At 38.0% G+C, this 21,000-nt stretch overlaps 1 protein-coding gene across 1 annotated transcript in view; it reads right to left on the bottom strand.

The window, feature by feature from the left end:
- LRP2 (LDL receptor related protein 2) overlaps positions 1-21,000 on the bottom strand; it is a 196,433-nt gene that overhangs the window by 138,523 nt on the left and 36,910 nt on the right. Inside the window, exons 3-4 of the mRNA XM_077883566.1 lie at positions 19,244-19,366; positions 12,548-12,664 (exon numbers count right to left, since the gene is read on the bottom strand). Of these exons, the coding sequence (XP_077739692.1) occupies positions 12,548-12,664; positions 19,244-19,366 (240 nt within the window). The remainder of the gene's footprint in view (positions 1-12,547; positions 12,665-19,243; positions 19,367-21,000) is intronic.

Below are 21,000 nucleotides of genomic sequence, written 5' to 3'. Positions count from 1 at the left end.
TGGGTTGTATGCTAATGTGGAAAAGACAGAGTTCTGTGGGAATATATTGTAGGCGAAGTCTGGAGCTTAGGGAAGTCTCCCCTAAAGAAGTGACCTCTGAGCTCAAAACTGAAGAATAAGAAGGAATTTAATTTATTTCAAAATGGAACCTTCTTTTACGTAATGCAGATAACAGCCCAGGAAGCCAGTGTACCACAAGTGCTTTGAGAAATGAAGCACTGTATCTTTCGCTAGAGGGCTAGAGAAAAGTCAGGAGGGCTGGGACCTAGGGCACCACTCAGTAGCTATTTACTCTTACTCAAGCTGCTTACCCTCTTGGTTACCACTTCATTATCCCTTCATTTGGATAATTCACTTCACAGGATAGAGGGACCTCAAAAGACCATTTCTACCAAAGCACTATGAAAAGCATAATGTGCTCTACAAGCACAGACAACTGTTACCATGTTATACACATATGCTGTCAATCAGATGCTTAACTCTGGTTCTCCAGGCTGCAGTGGAAAAATCAGGATGCCCCTGCAGGAATAACGGGCTGTGGGTCGCTCCCCTGTGTGCACCCAGACTTGAAATGCGTGTCTTTCATGATCCCCAAAGGTTTCACTCCTTATGTCCTTATGTGGTTGGTTGTTTCCCCCATCCTCTAAGATCTAGGATCCTGTCTTACCCATTTTAGAATCCCCAACCGTTAGTGCAGAGACTGGATCACTACTCAGGATACTCAAGAAATGCTAGGTATTGCTATTAACTTGTCACAGATGAACTTTTTTGTTTAAGAGCTTCCAAAAATATTTTGAATTTCTGTCTTTTATGGTGTTTATTATCTTCCTTTTCATAAATTGATACCTTGGTCTGATTTGTGGGTTTTTGTTTTTTTTGTTTTTTTGTTTTTTTGTTTTTTCAGAAAGATCAGTCTCATAACAAGTCTCATAACAAGATAATAATCTTCAAATTCCTTTTTAACTAAGGAAAAAGTATATCTTAGATAAGATCTCAAAGAGTAGACAGTGGAGTCCCACTTTGAGGCTCAATTTTGCATTGAAGAACCTACTTTGAGGTTTTATAGACATGGACAGAAAATTCCTTAGATAGTCACAAAGTCTCCTCCAAGCAGGAGCAGTGCATAAAATTCTGTGCTGAAACTATATTAAACATACCCTGTCTTAACAGTTCACTTTAATAAAAGATGGACTCTCAAATGATACCTTTCCATTTTTTGTATAGTATACTTTCATCTCTAAGGTTCAAAACTGGACTATAAGTGACTTTAAATACCTAAATTTCCAGTTATGTTTGGCCAATCATATATTAAAACGGAAGGCCTTTTAAAATAGCTGATTCAGATTTTAATTTTTTCTGAATTTTTATTTTTTAAAAGTCCATGAATCAGCTAATGCTTAGGGTTATCGCTGTCTTTTCATCACTGAGATAGTATGCATTATAAATTTACCTTCAAAGTGTCACACAACTCTGTTTATTAATTCTCACTTTGAGAGATGCAAGAGGCCAGTTGAGTCTGCCAGCAATTCACCTCCCGCATGAGCCAAATAGCTCCTACAGTCAGTATGTTGTCTAGCCTTTCAAGAGCAGCAGCAAGCAAGAGAGAGATCTCAGAAAACCCTGTCTTTGCAGTAGATAAGATATCTGTTTGGAGGAAAATTTATTTGAGCTTGGATGGTGACTACCTCACTTAGGGTGATTATGGCAGATATGAAGGATCTGGGACAAATATACACTGAGCGGATCACTTGTCCTCCCCATCCTGGTTTTTGAAAGCCAATGCCATAAAATTGAGAAGGAAAGAACCACAACAGTATCCACTGGCAGGGCTCATAGTTTACTGACATGCCTCATTCCCTCCAAAAACAACAAGGCCAGCTTGATGTCTTCAGGGAGAGTATTGTTATGGTCAGAGGTCAGCAGTTAGACACTCAGAATGAGGAACAAACAGCTTTCTTGTCTCCACCCATGCTGATAAAGAATCTCTTCTCAATCAGCAAGGACCCGCCTCAAATCCTACAAGGCTTCTGGTCTCTTCCGTGCATAGTTAACTGAGGTATCTCCCCACAGGAAAGAATCCAAGGAGCAACCGGACTCTATCCACTAAATACTGAAAATATTTGGAAATCTCCAAAGGGAACCCTTGGAGAACCACACAGAGGAAACGGTTCCAAATTGTTCATCATGAGCAAAATAAAAAATGAACAGATTCTACTGCCCTTAAAGATTTCTATTATCAAAAATGTTAATGAGTTTCGATCTATCCCAGGAAATTGGAAGTCACAATACTTTGGGATTGGGAGATATCTAAAATCTTTTACGGTTTATTTGCTAAGCAGGTCAGAGTCTAACCTGGTAAACTTTTTTCCATACAACAAATCCATCATGTAGGTGAAATGTCCTGCAAGATTTTAAGTAAAGAAAAAGTATAAGAATAGATAATACACACCAAAAAAAAAAAAAAAAAAACAGAAGGACTCACCCTTCTAACTTCTGTCTTAATGGAAAGATTGACAAGTAACTATTAATTAGCCCAGAGCTCTAAAGTTTATCTAACCCAAAAATTCAAGAACACACTTGCTCACACCACATCCTCAATCCCTTCCTTACTTTCTCCACATTCCAAATGTACATGTTTGTTCCCTCAGAATTGGGAACGTCCCCCAAATATACATATAAGATTGGTGCTTTGAAGATTTTTAAAATTTTTTCTCTGCTAAGGACTTTATTTGGAGCAAGAACGTTCTATGCCATACTTTTATTTAGATAATCAAGGATGAAGTGGCTTGAAAATCTCGTGGACCTCAACCTCCCAGAATGGAAATCATTCACAGCACAGCAAGATACAAATATTAACACTACTCTTTATTACCTTGACAGGAAGGCTATAAATACATTCTATTCTCAGAATTTGGCAAAATAGCCAAAAAGGCACATAGAAAAAGAAGACAAACTGACTACAAAGAAAGAGGCATCTTAAAGGTAGATTATGAAACTTAAGCTAAGATTTAAAGGAAGACAAGAAATTACTGATTAAAGTCCTGCCCAAGATACCTGAGACCTTTCAAGGTCCTAGCGTTATCCTTTTAAGTTACTCTGAGTCAAAGGAAGGCTAATCCAATCAAATCCAATGATTTGTCAGAAAAAGTTTACCAGTTTGGCCATCAGCACTTAGTTGTACGTACTACTCACAAAATTAAATAAACAATGACTAGTACAGTCATCAATAACATATATTGCAAACCATGTACCAGAAACTTGTCTAAGTACTCAGTGTGTATGAACTCAATCCCTCTTTATAACCCTATGAGGTAGATACTATTACTCATTTTAAGGATTTTATATATGTGTCTTTCTGAGGCTAAGTAATTTGAAAAAGGTCATACGACCAGTAAATTGGAGAAGTAGAATTCAAATCCAGGCAATCTGGTTCCACAATGCATGTCCCTAGCACTACAATAGATGGAATTAGTGCTTACAGGCTTCAGAGTAAGTAGTAGGAAGAAGCAAAAAATTACAGAAACAAAATGAAATTGAATGAAAGGAAATGGAAACTCTTAAAAAGGAAGAGAAATAACCTATGAGAAAAACCAAGGTTTCCCTTCTATGCAGTTTCCCATTCCATTTTTGGGAGTCTGAAGAAGTGAAGCCAACTCTAGATTTATGACATATTCTACTAAAGACTTCAATCTGGTATGATCTAGGAATTCCAGAAAACTCTATGCTGGGAAACCAAGCATTCCAGGAGTATACCAGAACAAACAAGAGAATCAGTACCAAAAAAACAACAAAAAACAGACCACAAAATAGCAGAGGATCCACTCTACCCCCCACCCCCACTCCAGTCAAATTCAAGTCCCTAGTCATCATGGACTAGCACCAAGGAGGTACAATACTATACAAGAGAATAAGGGAAAAGCATTTTCTGCCTCTTTTCAAAAATAATTTCAAATGGCTTGTTCAATAAAAGGAAGATTATAAAATGGAAATAGCAATTCAGCATCGAAAAGAAAGCAAAGACAGTCATCTCAAGGGCTAGTAGAACTGGACTAACAAGTGTAAGCTAAGCAGCTTTCAAGAAACTGAAGCCAAAAAGGGAAACACATTAAGTTATCTAGTTTTCCTTACCCTGTTCTCTTTGAACTACTGGGTGGTAAGCCCCAAATCCCTATCTGGTCTCCATCCATGGTGACCTGATCTTACACCTAAATTGGAAATGTGCCTGAGAGGCCCACTGCAAAGATTTTGGATCTACAGTACGCCTTTCTTCCCAACCACAGAACTACCACCCAAATCTGCAAAGGAAATAAAGACTGATGAAGTTCTAAATTCTTAAAAATTAATAAAAGTCTCACATGAGCCCCAATGTAGGAGTGACTAAGCAGCAAGATGGAAAATTGTGTATCAGATGCTCCAAGGGCTAGAGCAAAGAAGTAAGATGGTTTCTCTTGGGTGAACAAAAGTTTATAATGTGCATCAGATTTAGTGGTACTGGCTCTACAAAGGAGTTATGGAGTTATGGGTTTTCATTCAGGGTACACTGCACCTATTTCTTCCTTACGGCTGTCCCCGGTGACTCATCTGGGCAGAACAAACAGGCAAATTTTAAATGAAGAAACTACCTACACCACAGAATCATAAGAGTGGCCACTTTCAAACCATAACTAGAAATGGTGTGGCTCAGGTGTCCTCTGGGAACCTGGCTCCAGATAACTGAGGACTCATCAACCAATCATTGCTGGATGAATGCCATTATGCTAAAAGCCAGTTATTCTACAGAGTGCTAATTTCCTTTTTCGTCAGAATTTCATTCTATCCAACCTATATTTATTGAAGTCTATCTTCCTCAATACTTTGCCAAGAACTGGATAAAGAGATAAAATTACAGGTGAAGTAGAAATTCCCACAGCTGTTTTTGTTTTGTTTTATTTATTTATTTTTTGTTATTGATCAGAGACACAGAGAGAGAGGCAGAGACACAGGCAGAGGGAGAAGCAGGCTCCATGCAGGGAGCCCGACATGGGACTTGATCCCAGGACCCCGGGATCACTATGTGAGCCGAAGGTAGATGCTCAATCACTGAGCCAGGTGTCTCTCCCACAGCTTTTTAAAAATGTTTTACTTAACAAATAAATTAGTGTACAACTATAGGAGTACGAGGTACTAGAGAAGTAACAAACTTCACAAAATCCCTGCTCTCATGGAATTTAAGTTTTCTTTGGAAGAGTGGAAGGACAGACATTAAAGTAAGTGTCCTATGGAGAAAAGTGTTAGGGAAATACAAAATACAGCGGGGCAGAATGATAGGAGTGATGCAGGGGGGCAGGGGGGAGCAGGTCTCTGATAAGGTGGTGATTGAACAGGAACCACCAAGACTCGTTAAAAGAAGGTCATTGGTGGCAATGACAAGAGCACAAGAGCAATTTCAGGAGACTGGCAGGGAAGGGCAGTTTTCAGTGAGGTCAAGAAAGAAAAAAGAGAGGGACACCTGGGTGACTCAGTGGTTGAGTGTCTGCCTTTAGCTCAGGTCATGATTTTGGGGTCCTGGGATTGAGTCCCACATCGGGCTCCCCATGGGAAGCATGCTTCTCCCTCTGCCTGTGTCTCTACCTTTCTGCGTCTCTCATGAATAAATAAATAAAATCTTTAAAAAAAAAAAGGAGAGTAAATGGAGGCAGGGATATTAAAGACAACTCTATGTAACTTTGTTATGCAAGAAGGCAAAGAAACTGGGCAACAGCTGAGAAGGGTCTCAGGGTCTTTGACTAAATACAATGTGCTTGTATGACAATGATTGAAACAAGAAATTTTTATTTCCCAAAGGTTTCTCAGGGCTCTGAATTCTATCTCAACTGTAAGAACACTAAAAAGGTGTGCAGGGGAAGTGATATGATAGATAAGATGGGGTCAATCTCTCTGTTTCTGTTTTCTTCCCCGGAGTACAGAGAGGACAGTAGGAACAAGGTTTACTGGGCAGCATAAATGTGCAACTGAGTTTGAGGAAAAGCATGTACTTTATGAGCCATCACAGTCCACAGAGAGACTTGAATCAATCTCTTTTTCCCCTTCTTTCCCAGCTGGAGTTTCAACCTTAGATATAGAAAGGAAAATGTTTGAATTCTAAAGAACAGAAAGTCAATAGAAATAAAACTTCATGGACAAAGCAGCCCCAGTTGCAGGCAGACCAAATGCTGCTGATTACGAGCAAGAAAGCCCTCATTGTAACAGGGATTTTATTTACCCTTTCTTTGGCATTCCTAAGTATCAAAAGAGAAGGACTGCAAACCAGTGATAATTAGCAATAGTTTTATTCACACCCAAATCGCTCTAATATGGTACTTGATAAAAGCAAAATAATCTCTTCACCTAACTGGGAAAAACTGTACTATTTTTGAACAACCAAAAGTCATTCCAATATATTAACTGAATGACCCATAATTGCTGCAATGTTCTGATGTTTATCTTAACTCTGCATGAGCGGCTTTTCCTTGATGCTAATCCCATTAGAAGTAAAATGGACTGCAGTTTTGAATCTCTTGTTCCTTGGGGGAAAAAAATTGACAAGCTATTTAATAACAGGTGCCATTTTATAGATGGCCAGACTGAAGAATAAAATAACTTGGGGAAAATGAACTTTGATCTGTTTCACAGCTTTTTATAATATATATGCACACACACACATATACACACACACATATCCAGAAATACTTCTCAAACAGGAGAATAATCAAAAATACCTTATGCATATAGGAACACAGCAGACAAAAAGACCAAACACAATAAGCTTTCATACTACACACAATTTATCTCAAGGATAATCTTTTTAGTGGGAGTGCTTTCCCTCCTCACCATCTCACTCATTCTCCTCCCTCCCTTCCCCCTGCCACTTACACACTCTTCCTTGTTTTGTAAAAGGAATGCCTGGAATAGACACAAGGTGCTCTATGTTGGAGCTCAATGTCTTGATCTTAGAAGCTTGAAAGGGTAGGAACCATAACCTAGCAGCCTAATCTGACAGGCAGGACTATGAACTACAGGGTCAAATTTCCTGATCCTTTCAAATATTTGGGGAAAAGAATTAAGTCCTTCTTTGGAGCTTTTCCAACATCATTACTATATTTAAGTGGTTTCTAGGTACCTAACATACTTAGACTCCTTCCTATAGACAACCTTATTTCTGAGAAATAGAAAAATAAGAGTCACACTCATAGGCTGATCCTGTGTTTGTCCACAAGTAATGATTCCCATGCATCATGACTAGAGAAATAGAATAAAGTGTGATGCTTCACAAAAATGATTTCTGGGCAATACTTGCTTAATCCTTTATCATGTTGTAACATTCCAGTTTAAATAAAACAACTAGTAAACAGTTACTATATATCTGAAATGACATTTAAAATAGCTAAGTATCGGGATCCCTGGGTGGCGCAGCGGTTTGGCGCCTGCCTTTGGCCCAGGGCGCGATCCTGGAGACCCGGGATCGAATCCCACGTCGGGCTCCCGGTGCATGGAGCCTGCTTCTCTCTCTGCCTGTGTCTCTGCCTCTCTCTCTCTCTCTCTCTCTCTCTCTCTGTGTGACTATCATAAATTAAAAAAATTTTTTTAATAAAAAAAATAAAAATAATAAATAAATAAAATAAAATAAAATAGCTAAGTATCTCTATGATTAAATGGATCTCACCAACAATCATCAATGGCCTACAGTTAGACATTGTGTGCCTCCCAATGGAAATATATACTTTTACATTCAAAGTATTGTTGCCCCTCCGCACACGCGTACACATACACACACGTCCTTGAATCTCTCAAGGCTCTAGACTAATGTTATTCTTAACTAGAGCAGAGAAGAAATATTTTTTTTAAGATTTGATTTATTTATTCATTAAAGACACACAGAGAGAGGCAGAGACATAAGCAGAGGCAGAAGCAGACTCCCCACAGGGAGCCCGATGGGGGACTCGATTCCAGGGTCCCAGGATCACACCCTAAGCTGAAGGCAGATGCTCAACCACTGAGCCACCCAGGTGTCCCAGAGAAGGAAGATTTTGCTCCCAAAGGGCCCTTAGCATTGTCTGGAGACATTTTTGGTTGTCACAAATGGGAAGTGCTGCTGGTTTCTAGTGGATACGGGCCAGGGATACTGTTAGACATTCTACAATGCATAAGACCGCTCACTTCAATAAAAAATTAACTGTACCAAGGTTGTCATCTGTACCAAGGTTGAGAAAACTTGCTCTAGATCTGGCAACCAATTTCCAAAAGATATAAGGGACAGATGAACATGTTAAAGGACATCAGAGGACGCAATGATCAATGATCAATACCCAGACTCTGGGAAACTCAAAGTCAAGTCATTTGGTTTTTTCCAAGAAATACACTGCAACGGGAAAAAACAGAAATGGAAGGAAAATTTTCAAATCAAAAGACAGTAACTAACTCCAATGTATAAATTTTATTTGGACTTTGATTTAAAGGACACTGTAAAAAGATAATAAGTCATTGGGATAATTTTAAGAACTGATTATTTTAAAGAACAGTTGTTAACTTTTAGGTATGGTCATGATATTGTTATGTTATGCTAGCTTTTAGTCCTTATATTTTAGACACAATTACTGAATCATTTAAAGATAAAATTATATGACTTCTGGGCACCCCAGGTGGCTCAGCGGTTTAGTGCCACCTTCAATCCAGGGCCTGATCCTGGAGACCCGGGATCGAGTCCTGCATCCCTGCATCAGGCTCCCTGCATGGAGCCTGCTTCTCCCTCTGCCTGTGTCTTTGCCTCTCTCTCTCTCTCTCTCTCTCTCTCTCTCTTTCTGTGTGTGTGTGTGTGCGTGTGTGTGTGCGTCTCATGGATAAATGAATAAAATCTTTAAAAAAATAATATGGCTTCTGAGAAGTGCTTCAAAATAATGGGTAGAAGAATAAAGAGCTATAGGTAAGACAAAATTAACTATGAGTTGGTAACTGATAATTTGAGTGATGAGTACAAAGGAGTTGTACTCCTCCACACTTGATTCTTGACAATCTTTATAATTTCCATAAAGAGGAGATAGTTATCACATCCACCTTGTGGTGTGAATGTAAAAATTGCATAAGATAGTGATCAGTGCCCAGCAAATGGCAGTTCCCTTTCCCACTTTCCACAAGTGTTCCAAACAAAGAGCGAAAACAAAATGAGGCCAATCTGTCTCTCTATATTAGCACTTTCTAAAGACTTTGATCCAGGCCATTCATTTCTTTCTTGTACAAATCTGGCTGTGGCCAGGAGATCAAAGCATAAAGAAATATGAAGATTCTTAATTTCCTTATTTGGATTTTTTATATACTCCTCCATAAATAGCACATGGTAATAAATAAACAAAGCAAAGAGAAATAGGAAAGAATACTTCATTATAAAACCCATTTACGTGTGTCAGATTCATCTTAGAGCCATGAACCCTGAAGAATTCATGACTTGTATGATTCTAGGAGCAATTAACTATCATATAAATCTGGCTCTCTTTCCCTAACAAATCCTTATTTCACCTATTCCTTGTACTTAAAAAATAATAAAAAATAAAAAAAATAAAAGCTGGTTAAAAATTCTGGCTCAGGTATTTTATAAAGCTCACTCACTTCCTTTCCTTCATTCCCTTCTATAAGCAATTAACTATCATATAAATCTGGCTCTCTTTCCCTAACAAATCCTTATTTCACCTATTCCTTGTACTTAAAAAAAATAAAAAATAAAAAAAAAAATAAAAGCTTGATTAAAAATTCTGGCTCAGATATTTTATAAAGCTCACTCACTTCCTTTCCTTCATTCCCTTCTGTAACAGTGGCTTGCATGCTCGTACCCTGCCAGCTTTTTTCCGGAAGGTCTATTGGCAAAGTCGTGAGGCAGTTGTACTGGTGACTTTAGAGTTGGCTGCAGGGTGTTCACATGGAATAAATCCAAACAGTCTGTTTCAGCTGCCTTTTATTTTCCCTAAAGTAGCATTTCCCTCATTCCCATTGCATTTCCAATAAAGCACTCATTTTTATCCACTTGTAAATTAGGGATAAAAACAACAGACTGTTGGCTGGTGGCACAGCCTCTAGTTCTCTCTTAAATTTGCACAAGGTAGGACTTTCTCCTTCTGTAAATAAAGTCCTTCATGAAAAGCAATCAACAGACTTGGAACTAGAAGATGGATTTAGCCCTAGCACTGCCACATATTGTACAACCTTGAACAAGCCACTCTACTCTTTGCAGTCTCAGTTTCTTTATTTATGAGAGTATACTACAACCTGCCCTATTCTCATTGAGGAGCCTAATTAAGAATAACAACCAAAATATATATAACACTTAGTAGTTTACAAAATACTATAAAATAAATGACCCATCACTAGTATTAATCAAAAATATTTTCTTCTCTTGCCACAATGAAGGACCTATTATTTGCTTTACAAAGTACTAAGAGACCTTGACTCATAGACTTGCTATTTTGTGGCATGCAGACAGACACTACCATCTGTATAATTGCCAGTAATAAGTCTAAACTTCCAAGTGAAAAGAGACCCAAATTAGAAGCAACATAATCTCTTTCCAAGGGAACATTTAAGTTGGGTTGGAAATTATACGACAACACAACTATACCAGCAATTCTGCTAGGAAATGGAGATACAAAGACAAATAGCATAGCGTCCTCTCAAAGAAAAATATACCCAAGGAAAGAAAGCATTGGAGAAGTAGAGGTGTTTTTTTAAAATGCACTGTGTTGGGGCACCTGGGTAACTCAGTTGGTTAAGTGGCTGCCTTCAGCTCAGGTCATGACCCTAGTTGCGGATCATGGAGCCCCATATTGGGCTTCCTGTTCAGTGAGGAGTCTGCTTCTTCCTCTCCCTTTCTCTCTGCCTCTCCCACCACTCGCACGTCCATTCTCTCTTTCAAATAAATAAATAAAATCTTTAAAAAATAAAATGCACTGTGTGATGGTGTCGATGCAACATGAATCTGGACCTGTTTAGACCCAGATCTCTCCTTTTCACATATACAAGTATTTCTTCCACGAAGAGTACAATTTGAACGATACAGTGAAATAGGAATAATTTGCTCATAACCAATTCATGTTAGCTCCCACCCAAGGCATATAGTACCATATCGGGAAATGTACCAAAATATACAGAAGATGGTTCACTCATCAAGAAGCATAAGATATACCATTTGAACCAAAGGAAGAAATTTAGAATAGTCCAGATAACTAAATTAAATCAAAATGATCAAACAATGAAGGAGGTGTCCCACAGGAATAGACTAAAACTTAAATGTCAGTTGGAGATATGATAACCAAGAAGTGTATGGTCAAGTGTTCTAGCAAGTTTTCTAAGGTACACAAAATCTATCCACTGACTATTGGAATACTGGAATATTAAAACAACTCCTTATAAAAATGAAGGAAAACAAGAAAAAAATTTTACAAAACCAACTCCCTAAAGTTTGTAGCATAATTTAAGAACAAAAATAAGAAAGTAACTTTACTCAGCTCATAGTAAACTTATGAAATGCAGTCTATCAAGAAATTCAAGGGGGAAAAAAAGCATAAAAATTCAAGGAAGTTCTGAATAAAAACATAAATGATATGCTTACAAGGGCTTTTAAGAGAAACTGGGTATGCCTGAAGATAAAGACACAGATGGACCACAGGACTGACACAGTAGAATAATTCCTATATTCTTGTAATCTAACAATTGCATATAAACCTCAAGAGAGGCAGATTACTCCTTACTTATTTGTAAGAAGTACACGATGCACCATGATTGCACTCTCTTATTCTGGTTAGGGTAATATATTAATATAGAATACTATTATTTCTATGCCTTATCTTCTGGTAATCAGTTACAAGGAACTGATCTGCCATTGGAGAAAGCCATTTTCAAAATGTAACCCTTTTCCAAACTGGAAAATATTGAGTCCATAAGAGCAGAAAAATTAATGAGACATTTGACTAGAAACTTACCATCATAATTCAATAAAACCCAAAATTGACCAAAATGGATTTTGTATTCAATGTATTCAATGACCTTTCAAGATTCTACGTTACTGTTTAAAGCCTTACTTCAGGGGCACCTGAGTGGCTCAGTGTTGGAGTGTCTGCCTTCGGCTCAGGTCATGATCCCAACGTTCTGGGATTGAGTGCCACATCAGGTTCCCTGCAGGGAGCCTGCTTCTCCCTCTGCCTATGTCTCTGCCTCTCTCTGTGTGTTTCTCATGAATAAATAAATAAATAAACTCTTAAAAAAAAAAAAGGTCCCCTACTTCAAAAAAAAATACAGAAATGTAAGTGGGGGACATACTTAAAAACTTAAAAAGTCCTACTAAAAATAGTCTCATATCAGAATATCACCTCTAATCCATAAAAGAATTTGCCATGAAATTTCAATAGCAAGAGGCATATTGCTATGATTGATTACCCATCAACAAATGGGTCCCTCAACAAATCTAAAACAAATCTAAAAAATTGATTAAAATGCCAAAGGGACAAAGGTGAAAGCAAATACATTGCAAAGACTGAAAGGGACTCACGGCAGTCTTTCTCATCAGTTCCATCCGAGCAGTCTCTGACGCGGTCACACCTGTATTCGTTTGGTATACATTCACCATCAGAGCATGTAATCTGTTGGCTTGAGCATGTTCTCCCAGCTGTGAAGGGGAAAAAGATATTACTTTATAATTACTGCCAATGACAGACCAATCCATTGACATTTACCAAAGATGAGCGAGGAAATTTGAAAGCAAAGGCAAGAGAGTATATTGAACATAGAGCTCATAGGCTCAGAAAGTAGGTTATCCAGCTACACCAAGGTAGACACCTCACAATGCAAAAGCAAAGGTATTATCATCAGGATACTATCAAAATGCTCACAGAATCAGGGCACCTGGGTGGCTCAGTAGGGGAGCATCTAACTCTTGGTTTCTGCCAGGTCATGATCTCAGGCCCTTGAGATTGAGTCCTGCTACCAGGCTCCACACTTAGTGGGGAGTCTGCTTCTCTTCCTCTCCCTCTGCCTCTTCCCCCGACCCCCAACAGCCCCCCACTCAGGTGTGCACATGCTTGCTCTCCTGTCTCTCCCCTAATAAAATCTTTTAAAAATGCTCAAAGAATCATAACAACACTCAAGCATGTTAGTGTAGACAATTATATTATCAACATGTGTTGAGAATACAATATAGATTGAAATCTATATGGTAAAAAGGATGAATGAAATCAAAATTTTGCAGATATAGGTAGTAGCGAGAGATCAGTAAGGTCCCCCTCTTGAAATAATACTTGTTTAAAGATGAGGATATATGTATGCCAAAGGGTTATAACAGTAGTTATTTCTGAGTGATTAAAAAAACGGGTGATTTTTTCTTTAGATTTTTCAATACTATATGACTTTCTATATTGAACGTGTGTCAGTTTTATAAACAATTTAAACTACCTTGTTTTTATCCTATGTTGATTACAGTAGGTAAAAGCAATGCATCCGTAGTTTATCAAATTTGCCTCTGGATAAAACAGATCAAATCAAAGGAATTGATGCTGCAAGCATCATGTGAAAGCTATTCTATAAGCCTAGGGGCAGGAACTATCATGGGATTTTTCAATTGTCCACATAAAAAGAGAAGCATTTGAGGAACGGGGAAAATGTGATCCACTGAAAAAAATTATATCATCAAATGGAAGAAAAAAGTTTTCCCCTGAATTTGCATAGTTTCCTAGACTTCTATATAGTAAAGATACTTAGGTTCAGCAAAATTTGGTTTTCTGATGAAATTTCATCTCTCTTAAGCATTGTGCCATACACCTACACTTAAGAAAAACCTTTTGAAAAGACAAATGGGTAATCAATCGCAGCTTTAGAGTTGACACTTGAAGATTCAAACATATAAAGGTTACCACATGATAAGTAAGACATTAAAAACTATCCATAATTACCACTCTTTTCCATGCTTAATTGATTATAACCTTTCATGTCATCTTGTTACTTCTTTCTAGTAAAATTATTTCATTATGAATGTGTTATGTAATTCTTGAATAGCAAACAAGATTTTTCCAGTCAGTCTACTTCTGACACTTTGACAGTATGATTTCCTATTTTCTCCCAGTACCTTATATTAATAAAATTAGAACAGAACTTGTCTAGAAATCACTTAAATGTCTGAATTCTGCCCAAAGCAGACACAATTTTATCTGAGTAAGGCTAAAAAGGTTAATACTTTCTCATTAAATTCCCCTATAATTTACTTAAGTATATATTGCCAATTTCCACATAAAATTAAAGAACTTTTTTTATTCCCAAAAAGGCAAGTCATGAGTATTCTCAAGCAAAATAGGAAGAAAAACAAAATCAAGTGCCAATATTATTTTAAGTATCTTGGCTTTCTTCCTAATCTGAAGCCCAAAGCAATTCTATATTTTGTGCTTAAGATTTCAAAAGGGTTTATGAGGAAGCAATTAAAAGCTCATTCAAATAGAGAAATGATAAATTAAAATTATATGGATCCATCAACCAGTCTGATGCTAACTTTTTCACTAGTTACACTACTGAGGGCCTAGTCCATGCCACAAAGTATACCAACAATGGGAACATAGTGATGAATGAGGAACAGTCCCTACCCTCAAGGAACTCATGGTTTTCTAGGAAATACTTCAAGAATTAATTAGAAAACAATGATGAAAGTGAATAGTAGGCCCACAAGGAATTATAGAAGCATCAAGGAGGGATGCCTAATTCACTCTGAGGTAAGACTGTGAACAGAGACAGCTTCCTTTAAGAGCCAGCACCCCTGGGGAATCCCTGGATGGCTCAGCAGTTTAGCACCTGTCTTCAGCCCAGGGTGTGATCCTGGGGTCCTGGGATCGGGTCCCATGTCGGGTTCCCTGCATGGAGTCTGCTTCTTCCTCTGCCTGTGTCTCTGCCTCAATCTCTCTCTCTCTCTCTCTCTCATGAATAAATAAGTAAAATCTTTAAAAAAGGAAGAAGAAGAAGAAGAAGAAGAAGAAGAAGAAGAAGAAGAAGAAGAAGAAGAGGAGGAGGAGGAGGAGGAGGAGGAGGAGGAGGAGGAGGAGGAGGAGGAGAAGAAGAAGAAGAAGAGGAGGAGCTAGCACCCCATCTGAGTCTTATAGGAGAAGTGGATACGTTAGGTCAAAAGGAAAGGATTGTCTAGCAACATACACTCAGGTAGCATGCACAGAGGTCAAAGAGGGATTTGGCATGATATGCCCAAGGGAACTACAAGCACTGCTGTGGACCCCACATTGAAATTTCAAGGCAGGAATGACAAGTGATAGACATGGAAAAATAAGCACCAGCCGCATCTTAGAAGCCACTATAAACCACTGTTAAGGGGCAGCCCGGGTGGCTCAGCGGTTTAGCACTGCCTTCAGCCCAGAGTGTGATCCTGTGTCTCTGCCTCTCTCTCTCTCTCTCTCTCTCTCTCTCTCTCTCTCTCGTTGTCTCTCATGAAAATAAATAAATAAAATCTTTTAAAAAAATGCAATTAAGGAGTTGGGAGCTTTCTTCTTAAGGTGATATACACCAAAGGGTTTTCGGGTTTTAGTTAAAGCTTTCTGGTATCAGCATCAGGGAGAATCAGAGAAGACACAGAAGTAGAGGCAGGGAGACCAATCCAGAAACTGTTGAAGTCACCCAGATAGGAGATGCTAGCAGTAATGACATAAATGGGAAAGAGGTGTACTTTAGAGGTGTTAGGACACGGTTGGTGACTAAATGTGGGCAGAAGAATCAAGAATAATCCCAAATTTCTAGCTTGAGTGCCAAAGGGACTATGATACCCTTTCCATGCTAACTGATTACATCTTTAATGTCACTTACAGCCATCATTATATTTCCTCTAATAGAAGGCCTTCGTTGTGAAATAAATTTCATAACATTCTAGATTAACAAAGAAAATGGCCTCAATCTGCCTATTTCTAATAGCTTGAGACTGACATTATATTTTCTGTTAGTACCTTATAGTGAGTTAATTTTATTTCTATGAAAAGATGATTCATGTAGACCAGCAATTATAGAAGGAAAAATAAGTTCAGGGGAGATTATTAATTCCACTTGGAACATCTTGAATTTGAGGCATCCTGGAGATCTCCAACAGGCAGTTGAATCTACAAGACTGAAGTATGAGCAAGAAATCTGGGTCATAAGTGTAGATTTGGGTATTAGCCTATCCAGGGTTACTGAAATATCATAAAGTTGGTTGAAATTATCCTGGAAAAGTGTAGAGTAATAAGAGGAGTTGCTAAGTGCAGGGCTCTGAGCAACAGCCATACTCACAGGCTGGGCAGAAGGGGAAAACAAAATGGAATGATCAAAGAAGTTCAGAAAAGAATCAGGTCAGTGAGTAGTCATGGCAGCCAAGGCAGTAGCGTCTGGAAGGAGGAGTGATTGCCAGAGTCAACTGCAATAGAAAAGTCCATCCAATGATGAGAAAGGAAAAGAGTCCACTCTACTTGACAATCAGGAGTTCTCTGGCAACCTTAGTAAATATAATGGTGGCATATTCGGTAGCTAAAGGAGGTCTAATAACAAATTTTGTGTCATTAAAAATGCAAGAATTACCTTATGAAGAAATCCATAGTCATTTAAAATGTCATGTAACATTGCTTATATATTACTGCTATAAAGTTTTCTCCAGTCTCTTTTCCTAAGCAGTTGTCCTTAGGAGTTTGCATCCCCTCTGTAATTTATTATTATTAGCAAAGGGTCCTGCACTACATTGTATCACAATCTTCAGCTCAGCTTTCTTCCTACTTTGTGTGGAAAATGGAACCAAAATGATATATCTCAAGCCAAAAGATAACTAAGATAACTAACTAACTCATCATTCATTAATTCATCCAGTACCCATTTATCAAGACTTTACTATCTACTAGACAAAATTACAAGCCCTAGGGATACCAGCAAAATAAAGCATAGTCACTGCTCTCCAGGGATTCGCAATCCAGCCCCATCCTGTTCTGAGTACTCACTGTCTACAGGTCTTCCCTTCCTTCCCCTAATACCTTTGAGGGGTTACCCAGAAAATAGTATTGGTCCAGACAGATTTCCTACAAAAAATTTTTTCCTGCCCTACTATACCTGGCACTTTTAGTTCCTTCCTTCTGAAATTCTGAACTATCACCCCGTCATCTCCCTCTTTCAGATCTGGTCGTCCCCCTTTGCCACTCCACCTCACATCCTAACACACCTCATCTGATGTGCCATGCCCCTGTCTGGCCTTGAATTGCTCCTGTCCATGCCTTCTCCTAGATTGTCATTTATCACCACCACTACCCTCCACAACCTTACATAGTTCACTAGTTTCCCCTTAATCACTTTGTCCCAAATATCACCATCCCTTTGTGGGAAGACCCCATGACCAACACTGACAAGCCCTAACAGGTTGTTTAATCATACAGTCTTCATTTTAGGTTTAAACCAAAGTTGAAGTCATGGGTATTTTAGAATTTCTATTCTCTTCCTCAAAACACCATTGGCCCAAATGAAAAGAGTTTGCTCTCAATGTTATACTCAAGGGATACCTGGGTGGCTCAGGGGTTCAGCATCTGTCTTTGGTTCAAGGCATGATCCCAAAGTCCGGATCAAGTCCCACATAGGGCTCCCTGCATGGAGCCGGTTTCTCCTCCTCCCTCTGCCCGTGTCTCTGCCTCTTTCTCTCTGTGTCTCTCATGAATAAATAAGTAAAAAAAAAATTTTTTTAAATGCTGGACTCAAAAGTCCTGGGGTAAATGCCAAGCTTTTATAAATGTATCCAGGACCTACAGGCTGTGGCATCTCCACTGCTAGTCAAACAATGACTAAACAACTTCTCACATGAAGTAGTCATCAAAAACATCTGTTTCTTCTTTGATTTCTGTGGACAATGACTGTAAAAATGCCAACAGGATCTTGGCTGACATCTTAAAATTAACACAAAGTGATGATTTGTGGGATGTGCATTTAATGAAACAGAATGTATATATGGGAGGCTTAAAGGTGAACGCCACACTGTGATCAGAGCTAGACTCTTCTATAAGACAATTGGGGTTAAGAAGCTGAAGTGGTTCCTCACAGTCTGATATCTTCTCTCCAATTTCCACCTCAGTCCAACTTAGACTTCTAAAAGGTCTTCGATTTTTTTATTGGAGGGGGGTTGTTTTTTGGTGGTGGTGGGGGTGTCATAAAAAAAAACACAAGGGAAGGATATTATCTTCTCTCTTCTAGATGTTGAAATTAGACTTATAGGGATATGAAATCCAGGACTTCTACAGCTTTCGAGCAATAGCAAAAAGCCAACATGCTTAAGATGGGAGAGCAGAAAAGTGGGAGAAAATTGGGTGACGTTTGTTACTGAACTGGGAATTAATCAACCCTGGAACATTACATTTAGGCTTCTTATTGTGTAAGATAATAAAGTTCCCTTTTGCTTGCCTTTTTTGAGTTGCGTTTTTCGTTTTTTACAGCCAAAAACATCCTCATCAATACAGGAATAATTTTAAATTATACAAATATCCCTAATGGATGAAGCAAAAGAATGATACAGATGGCATATCTCTCATATGCTGCCATCTTATATTTAGCCAAGATTATTCTCTCTTCTAAAATTATTTAAGCCCACTAAAAACCCTTTTCCAGTTTGATCCCAAATAAATTATAATTTAAGAGTTTCTTCCAGGTTACTGTCCTGAATCCCCTCAGGTATGCAGCAGCTGGCAAGGTGCCCCTGATTGCTACCATTTTCCTTCCTGTTGCAACTCATTCTATGCAGGCTGTGCCAGCAGTCACTGGAGCAACAACAACACTTCCCACATCTAATTACTAGCTCCATTTTCACTTAATCAGAAAGAAGATAGTTTACTAATTCTGAGGCAGAAGGGGTAGAGGGTCTGCATAGTGCACTGCAGGAGCAAAAGGACCCATCCAATTGCCAACCACACAAATAAAGACCCCATCGATAGATACCAATAAATGTTTTGTTTCTTTGAGTGTAACACAATCTTAATTAAATACTGGGAACCGATCTTATTTCCAAATAGCTGGGGTATATTTACAATTCTTCAGAGCACATTCAGACTCTCAATATCATCTAATTCTGAGTGAGACTGCCAGCATAGGTTCCCCTGTTGTTTAAGTTCCAACTCAGCATTTATAAAGAACCATCCCATTGTTATTGCATTTGTAACAAATGAGATTTTAGGTGTCCAGGAGGCCAAAACAAAACTCCTCTATAAACACTTACGACAATGCTGATGTTCATCAGAGCCATCCTCACAGTCCCGTTCACCATCACATTCCCAGGAGTTAGGGATGCATTGACCTTCACCATGACACAGGAATTGGTTCACCTTGCAAGAAGGAGGAGCTAAAATAAACCAGAAAAGGACTCATTATGTCAAACATCCACTCTATTATACCATAAGCGATGCTTATTTCAAAAGAATCTATCTCAACTCCTGCTTAATATAATTGATGGCAAATAGTAAACAATCCTATACAAGGGCCTGTGGACTCTAATCAGCATTCAATGCCAAATAATCTCAGCAATGGCCTCACGACAAACTGATGATCCAAAGCAACAGAAAAAAAAAAAAAAACAAAAAAAAAACAAAGCAACAGAAAATACAAAGAATAAAACTAATAGCCAAAACACACCCATACAAAGACATGACAAAAAATATTAATTACATTTTAAATCTAAATAAAAATTGACCATGACTTATTGTTAAATTATTCGAATTGTTTTGAAATAACTAATAGTAAAGGGTCATGATGAACTGAAAAAACGAGATTTGGAAAAGAAGACCCAGAATTGAATAATTATTATTTCTACAATTTTCTTGCTTTAGGATCTTTGGCAGGTTCTCTGAGCTTTAATATATGCACCATAAAAATTGGGACTATATTTATCTCATAGTTTGCTATAAAAAAATCCATTAAATAACATATGTGCAAGTACAGTATAATATTAGTTGCTATCTCTATTTTCATTGGTACTCTGCTATATTGTTATAGAACATTATTATTACATTAACAATCTCTAAAGAATTGTTGGTATAACTGTTCATTTATTCCTCTATCCTAGAATATACAATTCTTACTTTTCTGCTCCTAATGTTTAACCTAAAATAAACTCAGGTAGCCCAGAGGAGGTGAATGGATAGCACACAATGGGAGCTTGTTAGAAATGTAGAAGCTCAGGTCCCACTCCAAATATATGAATGCAAAACCTGCACTTTAACAAGCTCCCCAGGTGCTCCATTTGTGCATGAAAGTTTGAGAAGTACCATCTATATAAGACCTATTCCCCATCTTTCTCTCATTTCCAAATGTACCATGATCCAAGCGACACACCAAAATTTGTTCTGTTGTGCCACAGGATGGCCAACAATTCAAAACAAATTAATTTTTCACCTGATTTCTTGGTTTTTGGATGATAACCCTTGTCTTTCACAAATCATAATGAATGAAATTGCAGTAGAGCAACTGATCATATATGACAAGCCAGGAAAGCATTAGATGTTAAGGGTTGGGATTTGTGCAGGAAGGAGGCCTTTCATGGATGATTTAACTTCACTATGCCTGTTTCCTAATCTGAAACCTATCTCAGAATATTGAGAGAACTAAATGAAGAAACATAGGTGAAAATTATTTTATAATTAAAATTTGGGTTTACAATACTACTGTGTTTTTAACTATATTTTTTTAGGTTCTGAATAGTCCAATGGGTTTTATTCTTTTTTTATGTAATGTTTTATTCTTTTTTTCATTTACATTCAATTAATTAATATATAGTGTATTATTAGTTTCAGAGGTAGAGTCCAGTGATTCATCTGTTGTATATAACACTCAGTGCTCATTACATTATATGCCTTCCTTAATGCCCATCACCCAGTTACCCCATCCCCACCTCCCCCAGCAACCCTCAGTTTGTTTCCTATGGTTAAGAGAACTATAATCTTTTTAAACATAAAACCATACTAGCCTCTTCTGTGATCT

The sequence above is a fragment of the Canis aureus genome, chromosome 34 (assembly GCF_053574225.1).
Source record: "Canis aureus isolate CA01 chromosome 34, VMU_Caureus_v.1.0, whole genome shotgun sequence".
NCBI lineage: Eukaryota > Metazoa > Chordata > Mammalia > Carnivora > Canidae > Canis > Canis aureus.
Note: the sequence above shows the minus strand (reverse complement) of the source record. Positions and strands in the feature narration are given on the sequence as shown.